We start from the raw sequence: 18,524 nt of genomic DNA on the forward strand, positions 1-18,524 counted from the left end.
TGATATACCCTAGTTACACCTCTGCTTGGCCCCAGAGGGCAGAATGAGGAGCTATGGTTGGCAGTTGCATAGAAGCAGATTTAGGTTCTGGGTCCTGGATGACGCGAGTGAATAATTAAAGCTGCCCATAATGGGATGGGCTGCCTCTGTAAGGAGGGAGAGTTTCATTACCCATCACCAGAGATCTTCATTCAGTCTCCATGGCTTTTAGTTGAGTGTTTTGGAGATGGAATCTTGATTAGGCACAAGTTAGATGATCATATGACTTTTTGAACCCAAATTTGAACCCCAAATTTCTCCCAGGCCCTAAGAATATGTTTTGTGTTTTCTTTTTCTACTTGGGGAAAATGACTTTGCACTGCTGATGATTCCTTGGCTTTCTGAGGTGTTTAAAATGATTATATAGAAGGTTATATTTGGGTAGAAAAATTAAACAAAGTGTCACAGTCCCTCCTAAAATCACCAAATCATAGATTATCAGAGCTGGCAGGGACCTGTGAACCTAGAACATCAGGATTGGGAAGAATCTTAGGACATACAAGGCCATAGTAAGAAGAAACCTTAGAATAGATGTTAACAGATATATTGCTGATATTTGAGAACCTGGTCCATTACTATAATGTTTCTTTTTTTTTTTTTCTTCTGTATCCCTTGGCCAATGTCTAAAGCATTTTCTATGGGGTGAACTAAGGTGGTCTCTTACTCAATACTAATGTACAGCTCCTGCCTGTTTAGGATTTGGTTCAGTCAGTCAATCAACATAAACAAAAGCTACATCCAAGCTTTATTTTGGAGATTTTCCTGGATTAACTCCAGGTGACAGCACAGTGCCAAAAAGTCAGAACTGGCTTGGGTGAGACCATAGTCTTTGGGGATTACATTTCTTTATTAGCCTTCACCTGGAGTTTTTCAAACCATTTATTTCTACCTTTATTTTTTTCATTAAGTCTTCTCCATCAATCTGTGAGGTAAGTTTGTAAGCAGGGATGTGCTGATAAACATTTAACAATCAGCTCTCTGAGAAAAGTGTATACTGAATATCCTTTTAAATTTAATCTGAATTATTAATATTTTTCTCCCATTGCTTTCTTAAGACTATAAATTAGAGCCAGGATGAGCTGGCTCTGGTACATTCCTTTTTTGCTGGGGAATATGATTATGATGATGATGATCTTGTCAGGGATTATGTCATCAAAGAAGAAAAGAAAGGAAGCTCAGAGAGGGTAACCTTCTTGCCCAAAACCATTCAGCGAGTGAGTAGCAGAAATGGAATGATTCTTAATTGACTCTTCATTCGATGCCCTCCCCACCTCCACAAGGATTCTCTGCCACCAGTCCCTTCCAACTATTTAAAAGCACTTCTTCCACAGATACTGGCTGTAGCTATGGCAGGCCAGGGACCCTTGTTAACTAATGGTCATGGGGAAGCTTGGGAGAAGAATGTAGGTGGTTTAACAAAACCTAGAACTTTAAACTCCAAACACACTTTACTATCAGGAAATGAATGGGATCATCTTTCAGAGTTAAGGATAGGAAGGACAGCTGCTCCTGTTCCAAAGAATCAGTCCTGGAGCATTTTAATTTCCAGATGGATTCTCTCTGATTTCCTCCAGACTCAATGGACCCTTCCCTGCTGATATTTTTCAGATATGGATGCTGAGAGAGAGGCTCTACTGGGAGTTGCATATCCTGAAGTACAGACCTTTTGTCAGAAGCATGGTTTAATGTTGGAGGTAACATTTGCTTTTCTGGTTCTGGCATTGGGACTAATTCTTTGTGGGCAAACTGAATGATCAAGTGGTCAAAGGATTTTTGAAAATCATTGAGTCTACCACTTACTTTCTTTTAGTTTTTTTTTTTTAAGTTTTTGCAAGGCAAATGGGGTTAAGTGGCTTGTCCAAGGTCACACAGTTCGGTAATTATTAAGTGTCTGAGGCCTGATTTGAACTCAGGTACTCCTGATTCCAGGGCTGGTGCTTTATCCACTGTGCCACCTAGCTGCCCCACCACTTACTTTTAAGATAGCTTTTTGTTGCTAAGACCTAGGTCAAAAATTAAACATGATAATAATTGCTTACTTTTGTATAGCTTTATAGTTTTCAATGCATTCCCTTTAGGAATTTGATCTCCTATAGGAGTATTATAAAATTATGTCCCATTGCCCCCACTAAGAATTATCATTACTAGAAATAGATTGTAGAGAATATTAGAATGGGTAAGAAATAAGAAATAGTTTAGAAGGAAAACTTTGGAAAATTTAGAAAAGGGTATTACAAATTAATATCATGGACATATGGAAAAAGTAGATAAAAGAGGAGAAGGAAGGAGAATTGGATAATACACTCTTATCCAAGTTGGAAAAGGAAAGGGTTAATCAAATAAGTAAATACAAGGAGTTTGGGACTAGGCAGCAGTAGTTGGAATGAGAGGAGTAAGTTTAGATTTGAATAAGTATAACAAAGGGCAATGATTAAGTGCTGTTTCAAAAGAGATGGTAAATTTATATTATTCATCTATATTTACCTCAAATCAGCAGTCACTGGAAGAAAACACAAATTTAACAACTATAATCTTAGATGTGAATGGATTAAATTTCCCAATAAAAAGAAAAAATAATGTATAAGATAGCAAAATCCAGCAATTTGCTGTACACAAGAAATACATTCAAAACATAGTTACCTGCAAAATGAAAAGCAAAAGTTGAAACAAAATCTCTTATCCTTTAAGGTACTTTAAAAATAGAATCATCATCTCAGATATAACAACAGTAAAATTTGACAGAGTCAAAAACAAACAAGAAAATTACATTATGCTCAAAGGTACCATAGACTATGAAAAATTAACTACTAAATTCAGATGCACCAAGCCACTAAATTCTTTTTTTTTAATAAGGCAATAGGGTTAAGTAACTTGTCCAAGGTCACATAGCTAGGTAATTATTAAGTATCTGAAGTCAGATTTGAACTCAGTCTTCCTGACTCCCAGGCTGGTGTGCGATAGCTGTGCCACCTAGCTGCTCCTACTAAATTCTTAAAAATGACTTTAGACAAGATATTGTGACAGTAATACCATAATAATAATAATAGGTTTTAATATTCCTTTTCCAGAACTCAATAAAGGTAACAAAAGATAAGGAAAATATAGAGTTGAGCAAATTATTGGACAAGCTGAATTTGACTGACTTACAGAAACTTCTGAATGAGACTATTAATACTTAACGAAGTATATTTATAAAAGTTGATTGTATGCATAAAGATATCATAGAAAAATATAAAAGGCTGATATTTATAATATAATCTGTGTAACATAAAACAAGAAAATTAGCATTGAATAAAGGAAATACATTAACAATATAGACCTAAAAAGACTAAGCAGGGGCATCCTAAGAAAATTATTGAATCAAAGAACAAATCATAGAAACAATAAATGATTATGTTAAAGATAATAACAATAAAACAACATAAAAGCAATGAAACAACATGCCAAAATTTTTGGCATGCAGCTAAAGAAGAACTCAGAGGAAAATTTTTATATTTTGAAAATATTTTCAAAAGTGGAAAAAAGAGAGCACTAATGAATTATGCATTCAATTATAAAAGCTAGAAAATAAATTAGCAACCTTAACATCATCACAAAATAAGAAATCTTGAAAATTAGAGAAGAAATAAAGGTTAAAAAAACCCTGGCTATAGGGGCAGCTGGGTGGCACAGTAGATAGAGCACTGACCCTGGAGTCAGGAGGACCTGAGTTCAAATTTGACTTCAGACACTTAATAATTGCCTAGCTGTGTGACCCTGGGCAAGTCACTTAACCCCCCCCTCAAAATACTTGCTATAGAGCTAATAAAACTAAGAATTACTTTTTAAAAGACTAAAAAGTTGCTAAAATACTGATCTATCTGATCAAGAAAAATAATAGAACCATCAAATTAACAAAATTAAAAAATTTACAAATTAAATACACAAGAGAGGAAATAATACTTACTAAATATAATTATATGCCAGAAAACTAGAATTTGAAAGATATGATGAGATTCTACAAAAATATAAAATACCCAAAATAGTAGGATGGTACAATGAAAAGAATAATGATCCTAGGATTAGAGGACCTGAGTTCAGTTCTCATCCCTGATATTCATTACCTGTGTATTCTTGGGACAAATCACTTGATGTCCCAGTGCCTTGGGTTTCTTATTTGTGAAAACAAAGTATTAGACTATGTGACTTTTGAGGTGCCTTTGAGATCTTTGATGCTTAAAAATGAAGGAATAAATGAATTGCCAAAAGAAGAGGGGGGGGGGAAAGAACCTAAGTAGGTGATTTATAAGTGAATTTTATCAAATATTTAATTAGTACTCATGCTAAAATTCTGAAAAATAGAGAAGTTAATCATTCTACCAGATTCCTTTTATGAGGTAAATATGGTCCATCAACCAATCAAATGAAAAACAAAATAGAGAATATGAATTAGACCAAACTCATAGATGAATATTAATATAAAACTTTTAGATAAAATCCTTGGGAATAGGCTTCAGAAATATATTCAGAAAAGAAGTAATTGTGATCAACTTAGATTCATAGAAGGGATTAAGGATGGTTCAATTTTAGGAAAACAATTGTAATTAATCATAAAAAATAAAGATCACAAAACTCATGACTACTTCATAGAGGTAGAAAAATCTTTGACAAAAGTTAGCATTCCAGAGGCAGCTAGGTGGCATAGTGGATAAAGCACCGGCCTTGGAGTCAGGAGTACCTGGGTTCAAATCCGCTCTCAGACACTTAATAATTACCTAGCTGTGTGGCCTTGGGCAAGCCACTTAACCTCATTTGCCTTGCCAAAAAACCTAAAAAAAAAACAAAGTTAGCATTCCTTTATGTTAAAAACCTAAAAAGCATAGGTATAGAAGGACTTTCAAAATCATAATTAGAAGGGGTGGCTAGGTGGTGCTGTGGGTAGAGTGCTGGCCCTAGAGTCAAGAGGACCTGAATTCAAATTCAGACTTAGCCATAGCTGTATGATGCTGGGGAAGTCTCATAACCCTGCTTGTCTCAGTTTCTCCTCTATAAAAATGTGTTGGAAAAGAAACGGCAAACCATGCCAAGAAAACTCCAAATGGGGACATGGGGAATTGGACATGAATCAAAAACAACCTGATACGTATACTACCCCAAGTAAGTCAAAGACTAAAACAAAGGTCCAAAATACTAAAAAATTGTAGCAGAACCTTTTATGGCAGTAAAGAATTGGAAACAATATAGCAGGTGTTTATATCATTTGGGGAAAAAGCTATGATTTAACCACAAAAATTTATTTAGGGTTTACTATTGACTAAGGGTTGCATGTACTGGATGGTTTTGGTTATTGTTATTTTGATTTTGTCTGGAAATTGGGGTGGGACGTGGAGAAATGACTGTAAAAACAAAAGGTATCAATACAAACTATTTTTTAAAAGAAGTATTCCCTTTAAGTAAATCAGCCCCTAGATTAAAGAATATTATAGCAAGAAGAAGCATTGGAATATACAATATGGAAGTATCAGAATTGAGAGGGACCTAAATTTAATTACCGATTCTTATGCAGTAAAGAATTAGTTTTTGCAAAGCATTTTCTAAATGCATTTTCTAAATATTATGTTAATTGATCTTCTCAATGACTCTGAGAGGTAGGTACAGATATTATAATTTTGAAGTTTTATTGATACCTTTTAAAAAATACCATACTCACTTCCTCTACCCCAAAGAACCCTCCCTTTGTATTTAAGAAAGATAGTTCAGTAAAACTAATCATTACCAAATTTAGAATGCATTTGACAGTTTATGCAACAAGTAATCCCTCTTTCTACCAAAAAGAAGAATGTATGTTTTTCCATCTGTCCTATGGAACCAAGATTCATCTTATTGAATTTAGATACCTTTTAGTGTTAATCATAGGTACTATTCTTCTGAGGTCTCTCCTGATTCTGGGTACAGGTATGCTGACCCTAGAAACCTGAGGACATCAAACATGGAATCCATTCCATAATTTATGGTTTCCATTAGGTGACATTTTGACATACTGTGTGACAATTAATTATAATAAGTTTAGAGGGGCAGGCACCCTCTTCTCTCATTTGGTCCCACAAGATCTCTACAGCTGGCCTTTTCCCAACTAATTGTATAACTATTGTCTTACTCAGGTGGTAGATCTGAGGTGGGGTCTCCCTACTTTGGAGTCTGTGGACCATACAACCACTGACCTGTGCTTGGAGGAGATTGCAGTGTGTCAGAAACTCTCCGCAGGACCTACTTTTATAGTAAGCAATAAATCAATCAAGAAGAATTCATTAATCAATTGCTATATACTAGGCATTGTGTTGGATTTTGGGGATGCAAAGGGAAAAAGAGTCTTTGCCCTCAATGAGTTTATAATCAAAGTATTGCTACTACCTTCTGCTGCAGGGCTTTTCAGGTTTGGTTGACCCTTTTGCACAATAAAGGCCAACCACCTCATAACCTGAGGCATACACTTTTGTAGGGGGTCATTCTGGAGCTCAGGGAACTGATTGGGCAGAGACTACTGGCAGGAACCTCAGCTGAGAGGTGGGGACAAAACTAAACTGAGATTGAATAAAGTCATTTGAAGAGAAGAATAATAATAGGTAAGTAGGTAGGTAGATGGATGGATGTATGAACAGATGGATGGATAGACAGAAGGATAGATGGATGGATGACAAACTGATAGACAGGTAAGGAGATAGAAAGACAGGTAAATAGATAGAATATTTGTTAGGACTTCGGATACAAGTTCAGGTAAGCAAGGTGATTCTTGCTCTAGAGAAGCTTATATTCTAAAACATAAAGGGAAACTAGAAAGAGAGAAGGAAGGCAACAGAGGCATGGCATGAAGGCCCTAGTGATAAGGCAAAAAGCTCACATGTTAGAATGACAGGGGTACTGGAGCATCTAGAGGTCCATACTTTCCTTCAGACTGGTGTCACTTACCTACACTTTAATGAGCATCCATGTACAATAGAATTTGACCAAAGTGGATGGAATATCTTGCCTGTCCTCAGGTAGCCCTAATTGACCAATCTAATTTTTTTAAATTTTTATTTATTTAAGGCAAGGGGATTAAGTGGCTTGCCCAAAGTCACACAGTTAGGCAATTATTAAATTGTCTGAGACTGAATTTGAACTCAGGTCCTCCTGACTCTAAAGCCAGTGTTCTATTTTGCCACCTAGCTGTCCCTAATCTACTTCTTCAGAAATATTTATTAGGCAAAGTCTTTGTGATGGAAACTGTGGAGAGGGATAAAAAGGAATGAGAGACCTTTCTGGCCTTTAAGGAAGAATATCCTTGAGTAGTTGGAAGAGCCTAGACCAAGATTTAAGTATTGACTCTGCCATGCATTAACTGTATAACTTTGGGCAAATTACCCTCTAGGGGCTTTGGTCTTCCCATTTATAAAATGGGTACATATAAAGTTTTCATGACCTTATTATAATGTACTCTGGAAGTATGAGATATTAATAGTACAGTGTTAAACCTGTCATCATGAAATACTTCAGTGTGTTTAGATGATCTTTGATATCATGAATATGAAAGACTTCTGGTGGAAAAACGTCTTTTTCTCTTGCATGATTCCAAGTTTTTGTCTTTCCATATCTTTCTATAAGTTCTACAAAAAGATTTATATAATGGATTAGAACTCTTCCCTCTAGGTCTTTTAAATACCAGTGGATATCAATTTAATAACACCTGGGAACAGCTAAAAAAGGGATTTTAAAAAAATCACTATACAAATATACAGTATTATTATTAAGGCACTTGATAGTGAGTAAATGGAACATGTCTAATCCCAAATCAAAACTGTATTGATACACATAGAGACTGTTCTTTCCCCTCTAAATCTGGATTGTTTAAAATCATAGTGTACTGTAGCCTATAATCCTTGGGTTTTTTTTTTGTTTATCCTTATGTATTTTTTCTTTAAAAGAAATCAGATTTTTGGGGCAAGGGTAGGAACAACTTCTCTTCAGACAAGAACTGTAATTTAAATAAATCTTTTGAGAATTTTCTTGGCAGGCTAATATGGATGATGCCCAGTCTATAGGCATCAGATATGAGGGGCTTAGGAGACCTTGTAAGAAGATTAAAAATGACTCATCTAGGAATACTCCCCCACTTTCCTCCATCCTTCACTGACAGACCTTCAGGTCAGACCACCCCTTATCCCCTTTATTTGAAGTAACCATCTTTATTAAGCAAGGAAAGAAACACAGTAAAAGGGCATTGGTTCTGGATTAAAATCCCACTTCTAATACTGCCTGTATGGCCTTGGGTAAATCATTTTACCTTCCCAGGCCTCAGTTTCTTCATTTGTAAAATAAGAGGGTTGAACTAGTTGGCCTCTGAGGTCCTTTCTAGTTTCAGAATTATGATCCAAATAAATGAACCTGAGAGGAAACAAATCTCAAAGACTGAGGCATCTTGAGTGACTTTCCATGAAAATCCAAATTGACCTGTGAGTCCTTAGGGAACCATCTCTCTAGTAAATAAGTCATTAGGCTGTTGTATAAACCCACATTTTCCCCAAAGGCTTCTCCATTAGGGGGTTTGGGGCCTTTAGGGGAAATAAGCAATAAGAATGTCTTTCAAAACACGTGTTATGGGCCAAGCAGACTTGGTTTTTTGGTTGTTGTTTTTTTCAGTTATTTTCAATGACTGTTTAAAATTTCATGTGAATACAATGAAATAGTTGGCTGGTGACCCAGGATGTCAGAGCTTGGAGAGACTAGAGAGCCTAGAATGTCAGAACTGGGAGGGCATCCAGAACACAGAATATCAGACTTAGGAAGCACCCTAGAATATAGTATAATTGGGGCAGCTAGATGGCACAGTGAATAGAGCCCTGGAGTCAGGAGAACCTGAGTTCAAATCTGTCCTTAGACACTTAATAATTACCTAGTTGTGTGACCCTGGGTAAGTCACTTAACCCCTCCATTGCTTTGGAAAAAAAAAGAATATAGTATTACTAAGCTAGGATAGAATTGAAAGCATAGCAGATCAGAACCTAATGGCACACAGACTCTGAAATGAGGGAAACAGAGTGAATAGGAGGTGGGACAGTAGGAAGAGCTCTTAGATTTGAATTTCTTCATTTTTTAAATGAGGACCCAAAAAGATCAACTATCTCTCTCAAGGTCACACAAAAAGTTAGCACCTTTAGTTTGGGAATTAGGAGACCCAGGTTGTTGGTTCTGTGACCAACTCCCTGTTGGATTCTGGGAAAAATACTTTCTCTTCTACGGAACCCAGTTTCCTCATTTATAAAACGAAGGATTTAGATGACTGGTTCCCTCTCAGCTCTGACATTCTGAATTCTAAGATTCTTCCTAGCTCAATCACCCTGGGAGCACTAATTCTCAACTACTACCCCTATGACTGATATTGTAAATCAATGAAACCTGGCTACGACATCACATTTATGAGCTCCAGAGTCTGTCCCTATAACCCTCTCAGATTCCTAAAACTGAAACCTTTCATGTAAGATGTCTTATTGGCTTAAGGTAGGGGTATCCCAATTATTGCTGACAATGGTGTCTGTCTACACCCTCTGCTGCAGGCTCTCGTGGGTGATCAGTATGGACACTGCCCTATTCCCCGACTGATCGAAGAGAAGGAGTTCCAGGCCCTGTGTGCCCAGCTCACAAAAAGCCCCAACAGCCTGACCCTCCTGGCCCAGTGGTTCTGGAAGGATGAGAACGCAGTCCCTCCTGTCTACATCCTGCAACCCATCACCACACACTTGCCCCAGTACCAGAAGCAGCACCACGGGGACTGTGCAGCCTGGAAGAAGGCGGAGAGCAGCTTGGCCACAGCCCTGCGGTCAGCAGCCCAGGAAGCGGAGAGGCAAGGCTTGATCAGCAGGGAGCAGAAGCTTCGCTATCACAAATCAGGTGCAGCCCCTTCCAGAGCAGAGATGGACTAAAGTGTTTTCTATGAGGCTAATGAGAGTACCCCCCCCCACCATAGCATTTTTTTTTTAGGTTTTTACAAGACAAACGGGGTTAAGTGGCTTGCCCAAGGCCACACAGATAGGTAATTATTAAGTGTCTGAGACCAGATTTGAACCCAGGTACTCCTGATTCCAGGGCTGGTGCTTTATCCACTATGCCACCTAGCTGCCCTCACCAAAAAAGCACTATTTATTTATTTTTTTTAGTTTTTTTTTCCACTATAGCATTTTAAAATTTACAGAGTACTTTCCTTGTGACTATCCTGAGGGAGGTAGTATGAAGATCATCACCCATATTTTATAGATGATGAAACTGACTTTCAGTCAAGCCACTAATCTAAGGTCATAACAGCTTAGAAAACTGCCAGAGTTGGCAAATGACTCTAAGAGTTGCATTTTTTCATTAGAAAAAGGTTAAAGAAGTAGTTTAGACACATCTTCTTGGCAACTAACTCACCATTTGCTATTTTTTTTTTTTTAGGTTTTTTTGCAAGGCAATTGGGGTTAAGTGGCTTGCCCAAGGTCCCATAGCTAGGTAATTATTAAGTGTCTGAGGTCGGATTTGAACTCAGGTACTCCTGACTCCAGGGCTGGTGCTCTATTCACTGTTCCACCTAGCCACCCTACCATTTGCTATTTGAATCAAGAAAAGTAAAATATTCACTGTAATGGACTGGGAAGAGATTGGGTCTGGGAAGATTGGGGTTCAAGTTCTAGTAATGATATTTTCTAGCTATTTGGCTGTGGACTAGTCTCAGTTTATTCATCTATAAAATAGGGATAATTATACTTTACCTGATTGTTGTGAAGAAAGTGACTTAAAACCCTAAAGTGCCATTTATGTTTTATTTGCTAACTTAAAAAAATCTCTAATTTCATCAATGTTAGTATTTTTTCTACCTATGCAGATACCACCTTGGTAAACAGTCTTTCAGCAATTTCTGTGGTCAAAACACATTCTTCCTCTGCGGGTCAAACCCTCAGTGACAATGCTTTCCACATTTAATTAGGCTGGTCCTTGGATAACAGGTACACAGTTAGGGGACTATCCAGAGTATATATTAAGTGGTCTAGTGAAAAAAGCAATGGGATTTAGAACTGGTTTAGAATCCTGGCTTTGTTCCCTATTAGCTAGAGCTAATTAACCTCGAGGAAATCACTTAACTTCTCTGGGCCTTTGTTTCCTAATCTGCAAAATGGACTCAGAGAGCATAGATTTTGAGCAAGAAGGAAATTTAGGATCTACTAGCACTCCAAGATCCTTTTAAGTTCTAAGCTCTTGCCCTACTTAAAGAAAGGAAGCCTTAAGTGGAATATAATCAATGTCTTCTTATAACTGAAGAGTTGCCATGTGGTGACTTCTTTTCTATGGAAGAAGAAAGGAGAACAAGAACCAATAAGTCAAAGTTATAGGGAGATAGATTTTGGTCATTTCAATACTGAAGAACTTTTTTAACCATCAGATTATCCAAAAATGGATTGTATTCCATTGAGACATAGTAAACTCTCAGGCAGTGGATCTGTTCAAGCTGACAACGAATAAGAAAAATTTTATACTACTTTACAAAGTACTGTCCTCCCAATATTATTGGGATTATTCTCTCACTTTGCAGAGGAGAAACTGAAGCCTAGAATGATGAGATAATTTGCCCAAAGTCAGTAAGAGGTCAATAAGGTCAGGAGATGAGAGGACTTGGATTCCAGATCCAGAATTAATTCCATTAAATCACATTGCCTGTTTTGAGACGACAGGGAAGGGATTCCTGTATTGGGCAGGGCTTTGGATTTGATGTCCTTGGAGAGCTCTTCTACCTTTGAAATTCTAGAATAATACTGTAGCTTTGGTAGAAGTAGGTCTTTAGTGAGAGTTGGGGGCTGGGGAGGGGGAAAATGACTTATAGGGGAGATTAGGGTAAAAATCAAAGCTGTTGAGTAATACGAAGTTTGGTATAGTGGAAATAGTGCTGCTCTTGAAGTTAAGAGACTTGATTTTAAGTCCAGGTTTGAGCCACACCTTTCTCATTTGTAGAATATGAAAGGAGGTAATCAGATATATGTGCTCTACTAACTAGGACTGTTGTGCAGAAAACATCATTTCATATAGAGAAAGAATGAATAAATGGCTTTGTTGGCATCCTAGAGGTCTAATCAGCCTGAATGACTCAGAGAAGATTTCTGGATTTCTAATTCCTTACTTCCCTTCTTTCCTCCCTTTCCTTCTCTCTCTCTTTCTTTCTAATTTCTTTTTTTCTAATTTCTTTCTTTCTTTCTTTCTTTTTCTTTCTTTCTTTCTTTCTTTCTTTCTTTCTTTCTTTCTTTCTTTCTTTCTTTCTTTCTTTCTCTCTTTCTCTCTCTCTCTTTCTCTCTCTCTCTTTCTCTCTTTTCCTTCCTTCCTTCCTTCCTTCCTTCCTTCCTTCCTTCCTTCCTTCCTTCCTTCCTTCCTTCCTTCCTTCCTTCCTTCCTCTGCCATTTACATAGTAAACATTATTAAAGGCCTTTGGTTCTTGGGTCAGAAGGCCCGTTCTGGTTAGGGATCTGAGTGAGCTGGGATCTAGGTTTGTCTCTGAGGAACTGTCGCCATGCTCCTGTGGCTAGGATTTTCCCACTGAGGCTAAAGCATCTTCAAAAATAGCTTCTCTCATCAGAGAGAATTTCAAAACAAATCAATCTCTTTGAAGAAAGCTTTAAGATGTATCTGGCAATTAAAACAAGGTTTACATGACAGTAAGCAAATATTTTGGAAAGAAGTCACCAGCTATATGTGGTTATGGATATTCACTCCAAATTTCATATGACTTGGGCAATTCCTTTCTTCTCTCTGAATCTTAGTTTCCCAATCTATATAAAATTCGAGTGGGGCTCTAAAGTCATTTTTAAAATTTTTTTTAGGTTTTTGTAAGGAAAATGGGGTTAAGTGGCTTGCCCAAGGCCACACAGCTAGGTAAGTGTCTGAGACCGGATTTGAACCCAGGTACTCCTGACTCCAGGGCCGGTGCTTTATCCACTGTGCCACCTAGCCGCCCCCTAAAGTCATTTTTAGTGCTAATATTCTACAATTATGAGTATAGGTCTCTACAGGTTCCAAAACACTTTGAGTATAATTTCTCATTTGTTAGGCAGATAGTATAAATATTATTATCATCATTTAACAGATGAAGAAATTGAAGCCCATAGACTTAAAGTGATTTGGCCAAAGTCACACAACTAGTAAATGTCTGGGGTAAAACTTGTATCCAGGTCCTTTACCATCAGGTCTATTAGTGTTTACTTCACTAGACTACACTGATTTAGGAAAGCTTTGGGAATGCCCTCAGTTGCAAGAAGCAAGTGATTCAAAGTGAGTGTCTAGTTGATTGAAAAGGAGTCATAAGTTCTAGATTCTCATTCTAACACACTAATTTTGAGTGATGAGAAGCCATTTCTTCCTTCTCTGGGTTGGACCCTGATTCTACCTGGCAAAATCTGACAAACAAAAACAACAGAATTGGTACTTGAAAGTCTCTTGAACCTTCTTCTATCCCAAGTCCAATTTATTTCATACATTATTATGTGAGTATCTTCCATAATTTCTACTGAATTGTTCACCTTAGTTATTAGATAAAGAAGCAACCTTAGCTAGTGTAACCTTGGCCCTTTCCTTATATGGACTTCAGTTTCCTCATCTGTAAAATGAGGGAGTTGAACTTCCTTCCTAGTTATGATATTGTATGTTCTAGATTCTGAGTTCCATTTTAGACTGTGACACTTGATATTCTGGGTTTTATGTTCTAAACTCCTTGTCTGTTTTGACATTCTTTAATCCAAGGGCCCTTCCAGCCCTTGAAATTCTGTCAAATGTCCTTCCCAGTGCTGTCATTCTCTGTTCCTAACATTCTATTCAGCTCTGACGTTCCATGTTCTAGGATCCCTGGAAATGACATTCTTATCAACTCTGACATTTTATGTTTTAAACTCTTCCAGTTCTGAAACTTTATGTTCTAAGGTCTCTGACAGTTCTAAATTCTCTCCCAGTTTTGACAGTCTAGAAAAATCTATAAATTCAAAGAGAGGAAAGTTACTGCCCTAATAGATTATTTTGCTGTGAAATGTAGCCTAAGGAAATAATAAACTATGAACATTTCTCTGAGGGGCACCCATTATCCCACTGTGTATAAAGATAAGTTAGCCTTTATCATGAAACAGTGACATTTTAAAACCAAAGATAAACCATTTAGGAAAAAAAAAAAAGATGAGTTTAAGATTTTAAAAGATAGGCTAGAAGAATGAAATTCTGAGTATACACAAGGATTCTCTAAAGGATTTGTACTTTAGGACCATTGAATATTGTTTAGAAAACAAGCAAAATCATAGAACTTGAAGATCATAAAGGTCAATAGGGATTATCTCATGAACCATCTCATTTTATATATGGGAAAACTGAGGTCCAGAAATAGAGAAGGTCAATCAAATTTACAAAAATGAAACAGTGATAGATTACTATTATTTTAAAATTATAAATCAGAAGTGAAATAAGCAATTTTTGTGCCAGGGAAAAGTGAGGGGAAATGCTTTAGCAAGGTGTGGTGGGACAGGACCGGGGAAACTCTAATCTGAAATATGACTATCTAGCAGGTGGAAATGAGATTGACCTGGTATTTTCCTCTATGAACTAATTATTCTTGCATACTAGGTATTGAATTCTGTTGTTTGTAAGTTGGTAAAGGACTCTAAATACTGTTAAAATTCTCAAAATTCAGTAACCCAAGGTCTCAGCTCCTCCTCCTGAATAAATGTATTATTCTTTTCCTTTCGAACTTACAGTTCAAACTGGTGTAGTGCATTCTTAAAGTGATTTTTATCACTGCAGGTCCCCAAATTGATTTTCTGTGGGAATATTGTATTTGTTCATTGTGGAATTCAATAACTGTGGATAGAAACTATATCCAATGTTGGTTGCCACTCTGATGAAGTCTCTGTCTCTCTCTCTCTCTCTGCTTTGTTTTGGGGGACAGAGGGATAACATTTACTTCTGAATATAGAGCTTACTTTCTGAGAAGCATTAGCAGTTACAGTCCACATTCAGGCCTTTGAGGAGTTTCAAGGGGAAAGAAAGTAAGGTCTTTTGATTTATGGAAATTGGTCCTTCTTTGGGACCTGATTGTAAAATGAGATAAACTCCACTAGAGGGTCCACATTCATGGTCTACATTTTTACTTTTGATGGGGAAGGGGGTTTGGTTGTTATTGTTTAGACTTGGAAAACTCCCTCTGTCATTACAGATCGACAAAGCTTATAGTGTTGGAGAGGGTAGTATACTGGAAAGACTGATCATTGTCTTTGGAACCAGTGGATCTGAGTTCAAATTCTTTCTTCTAGTGCTTATAATGGATGAGAATTTGGATAAGACATTTAATTGCCCTGTACTTTAGTTTCCTCATCTTTATTTTTTTATTTTTTATTTTTTGCAAGGCAATGGGGTTAAGTAGCTTGCTCAAGGCCACACGGCTAGGTAATTATTAAGTGTCTGAGGCCGGATTAGAACTCGGGTACTCCTGACTCCAAGGCCAGTACTCCATCCACTGCGCCACCTAGCCACCCCAATTTCCTCATCTTTAAAGGAAGAGGTTGGACTAGATTGCCTCCGTGATTCCTTCTAGTTCTAGATATATGATTCTAGGAGAATTGCCCAGGGTTGCTGAGTCGATCTATGTCAGAGGCACTGGTCTACAAGGCCATCTCCACATTAACTGTGCCACAGTTTTTTCTCTTCTTACTTAAAAAATTTTAATTTTCAGGTTATTACATAAAATTTGTACCAAAATACTTGAGTCTCCTGACCAGAAGAGGTTCTATAAATTCTAGATTCTCTTATTATTATAATTACAAAGAGGTAAGAGTACAGAGACATATTCCTTCCTCAGGCATATTTTTGTATAGTAGTTTTTCAGTTATGTCTGATTATTCAAGATCCTATTTGATATTTTCTTGGTAAATATATAGAGTGGTTTGTCATCTCTAGCTCTAGCTCATTTTACAGATGAGGAAACTGAGGGTTAAGTAATTTTCCCAGGGCTACACAGCTAGTTAAGTGTCTGAGACCAGATGTGAATTCAGGAAGATGAGTCTTCCTGACTCCAGGCCCAGCACTCTATCCACTCCATTTAGCTATTTATGGCCACTGTTTATTCTGAAATCACAATAGTTCACAATTATATGCTATTTTACTCACAACCACCCTATGAGGTAGTAGTAGAAATATTATCTTTCCACTACCGTCCCTTCTAGTCATCTTGCACAAGGCACTAGTTATCTATTATCAGAGCTGAAGTCAACACCTGGGCCAAGTATCAAAAAATTATGCTTCAGGTAAGTCAAATTAAGAACACTGTCACTTGGCAGGGTCTGCTCTGTAAGGGAAATAAATCTTTTAACACCAATTGAAACATCAATGGCTCCCTAGAGACCAGAGAGGTCATTTTGCCTGGTTGGCATGACTGTTAACTAATTATACCTGCTTACCAGATACTAAGCTCTATTGTTTCTATACTGCTCAAGGACTATACTTTACTATCAGGGTAAAAAAATTTGGCCTCCTGAGACAAAACCCCAGCCTCTCTCCTCCCCATCCCAGCTTTCTTATTCTCATTGGAAAAATGACTTAATCTTGAGATTAATTTATTTGTGAATTATCTGTCTCAATTGCATTCTCAATACCATTTTTATTTCTGCTTTCGCAGTAATCGAATGGGAAATGGAACACGGTCTTCTGAATATGTGTCATGGTGATGGTGACCAAGGGGTAACAATTTTCCTTAGAGAAATCAGGGACCTGAATAAGCACATTCTGGATGAGTGTAACTTGCCAATGGTGGACAGGCAGGAAGATGGCTGCCTAGACATGGAAGCCCAGAACTTCCTCACCAGCCTCAAAGTGAGAATTACCGACAACCACCCCAAGCTGCTGAAGGTGCACTTCGTCCAGTGGAGTCAAGACCTGGTGAACCCAAAGAACCGAGCACATGCTAAGTATCTAAAGGAGTTGGGAGAGCAGTTCATTGCCACAGTCAACCATCAGATTCTTGAGCGCCTTCGCCACCAGACAGAGGGCAACCAGATGCTGGGCCCTTTCTTCCAGGAGCTGCATCACCACATGACCCAATGTAAAGATAAATGCCGAGTGTTTTGTGGGAGGGAGGAACTCCTGAGCAGAATTGGAAAGAACATTGTAGCCAATGACGGCACCAACCATTCTCCCCTGGTGGTTTTTGGGCCTCCTGGAGTTGGAAAGACAGCCCTAATGTGCAAAATATCAGAGAACATCCAGAACTTCCTGGGACAAAAGACAGTCCTGGTGTTACGGCTCCTTGGAACATCCCAGGCAAGTTCCAACATCTGCGTTTTATTGAACAGCATCTGTTTTCAGGTGTGCTTAGCATATGGTTTGCCGCTCCCACCAGCACGAGTCATGGCTGTTTATAGTGGTGCTCTCCAGTTCTTTCAAGATCTCCTCTTCATGGTTTCCCGCAGAAATGTTGAGTCACTTGTGCTCATATTGGATGCAGTAGGGGAGTTGAACTCAATCTATGGGGCAAAAGGTCTAATGTGGCTGCCCAAAAAGTGCCCCCCAAAAGTCCACCTCATCCTCTCTGCTTGCTCAACAGAGTCTGGAATCTTAAAAACTATACAGAAGATGGTCACTAGCTCTGAAGCTTATTTTGAGATGAAGTCACTCTCGGTGGAGCAGGGTCAGAAGATGATTGAGCTCCTTTTGGCATCTGTGAAGCGGAAGTTGAGTCCTGCTCAACGGGATGTACTCTGGGCCAGTCTCCCAGAATGTGGGCATCCCTTGAGGCTGAAACTAGCCTTTGATGAAGCCCAGAGATGGGCATCCTATACATTACCTGTCTCTTTGGCCACCACCGCCCAACAAGCAATGCACCAATTTTGTGCTCGTTTGGAGGAGATACATGGCCAAGTCTTGGTGTCACATGTACTTGGGTATATTGTAACTGCCCGGTAAGTCAGTTTTGGTTTTTTTGCCCCATTAGTTTACCTTTTAATGCAATAATAACTGTAACTATTTGTATGATTATAGCACTTTATGTTTCAAGGCATTTTACATTCTTGGTCTCATTAATTTGGGCACTGCATTTTATGGGTATGATAACAAGATGGTTTCTTTCTACTCTCATGTTCTTTGGTCCTATGAGTTTATAAGCTGGTGCATAACTAGAAGAATGTAAACAAGGTAGTGAAGGCACTGATGACCATGTCACCTGAGCAGGAGTTGAAGGAACTATGGCTGTTTAACTTCAAGGAGAGGCAACTGTCAGAATCCTCTCTGGGTTTCTTTCTTTCTTTCTTTCTTTTTTTTCTGAGCAAATGCGTTTTATTTCATTTCATTTTTTTTTGATTTGCATCTCTTTTTATTTTTTATTATTATTTTTAGAAAGATTTTATTTATTTCGAGTTTTATAATTTTTCCCCCATTCTTGTTCCCCCCGACCCGAAGGCATTCTGTTAGTCTTTACATTGTGTCCATGG

The 18,524-nt window shown here is 37.9% G+C and overlaps 1 protein-coding gene across 1 annotated transcript in view; it reads left to right on the forward strand.

The window, feature by feature from the left end:
* The first annotated feature begins 1,703 nt into the window (after positions 1-1,703).
* The window catches only part of LOC141499533 (NACHT domain- and WD repeat-containing protein 1-like), an 80,535-nt gene continuing 63,714 nt past the window's right edge, over positions 1,704-18,524 (forward strand). Inside the window, 4 exon segments of the mRNA XM_074202216.1 lie at positions 1,704-1,733; positions 6,180-6,296; positions 9,609-9,942; positions 16,718-17,996. Coding sequence (XP_074058317.1) covers positions 1,725-1,733; positions 6,180-6,296; positions 9,609-9,942; positions 16,718-17,996 — 1,739 coding nt within the window. The 5' untranslated portion in view covers positions 1,704-1,724.

The sequence above is a fragment of the Macrotis lagotis genome, chromosome X (assembly GCF_037893015.1).
Source record: "Macrotis lagotis isolate mMagLag1 chromosome X, bilby.v1.9.chrom.fasta, whole genome shotgun sequence".
NCBI lineage: Eukaryota > Metazoa > Chordata > Mammalia > Peramelemorphia > Peramelidae > Macrotis > Macrotis lagotis.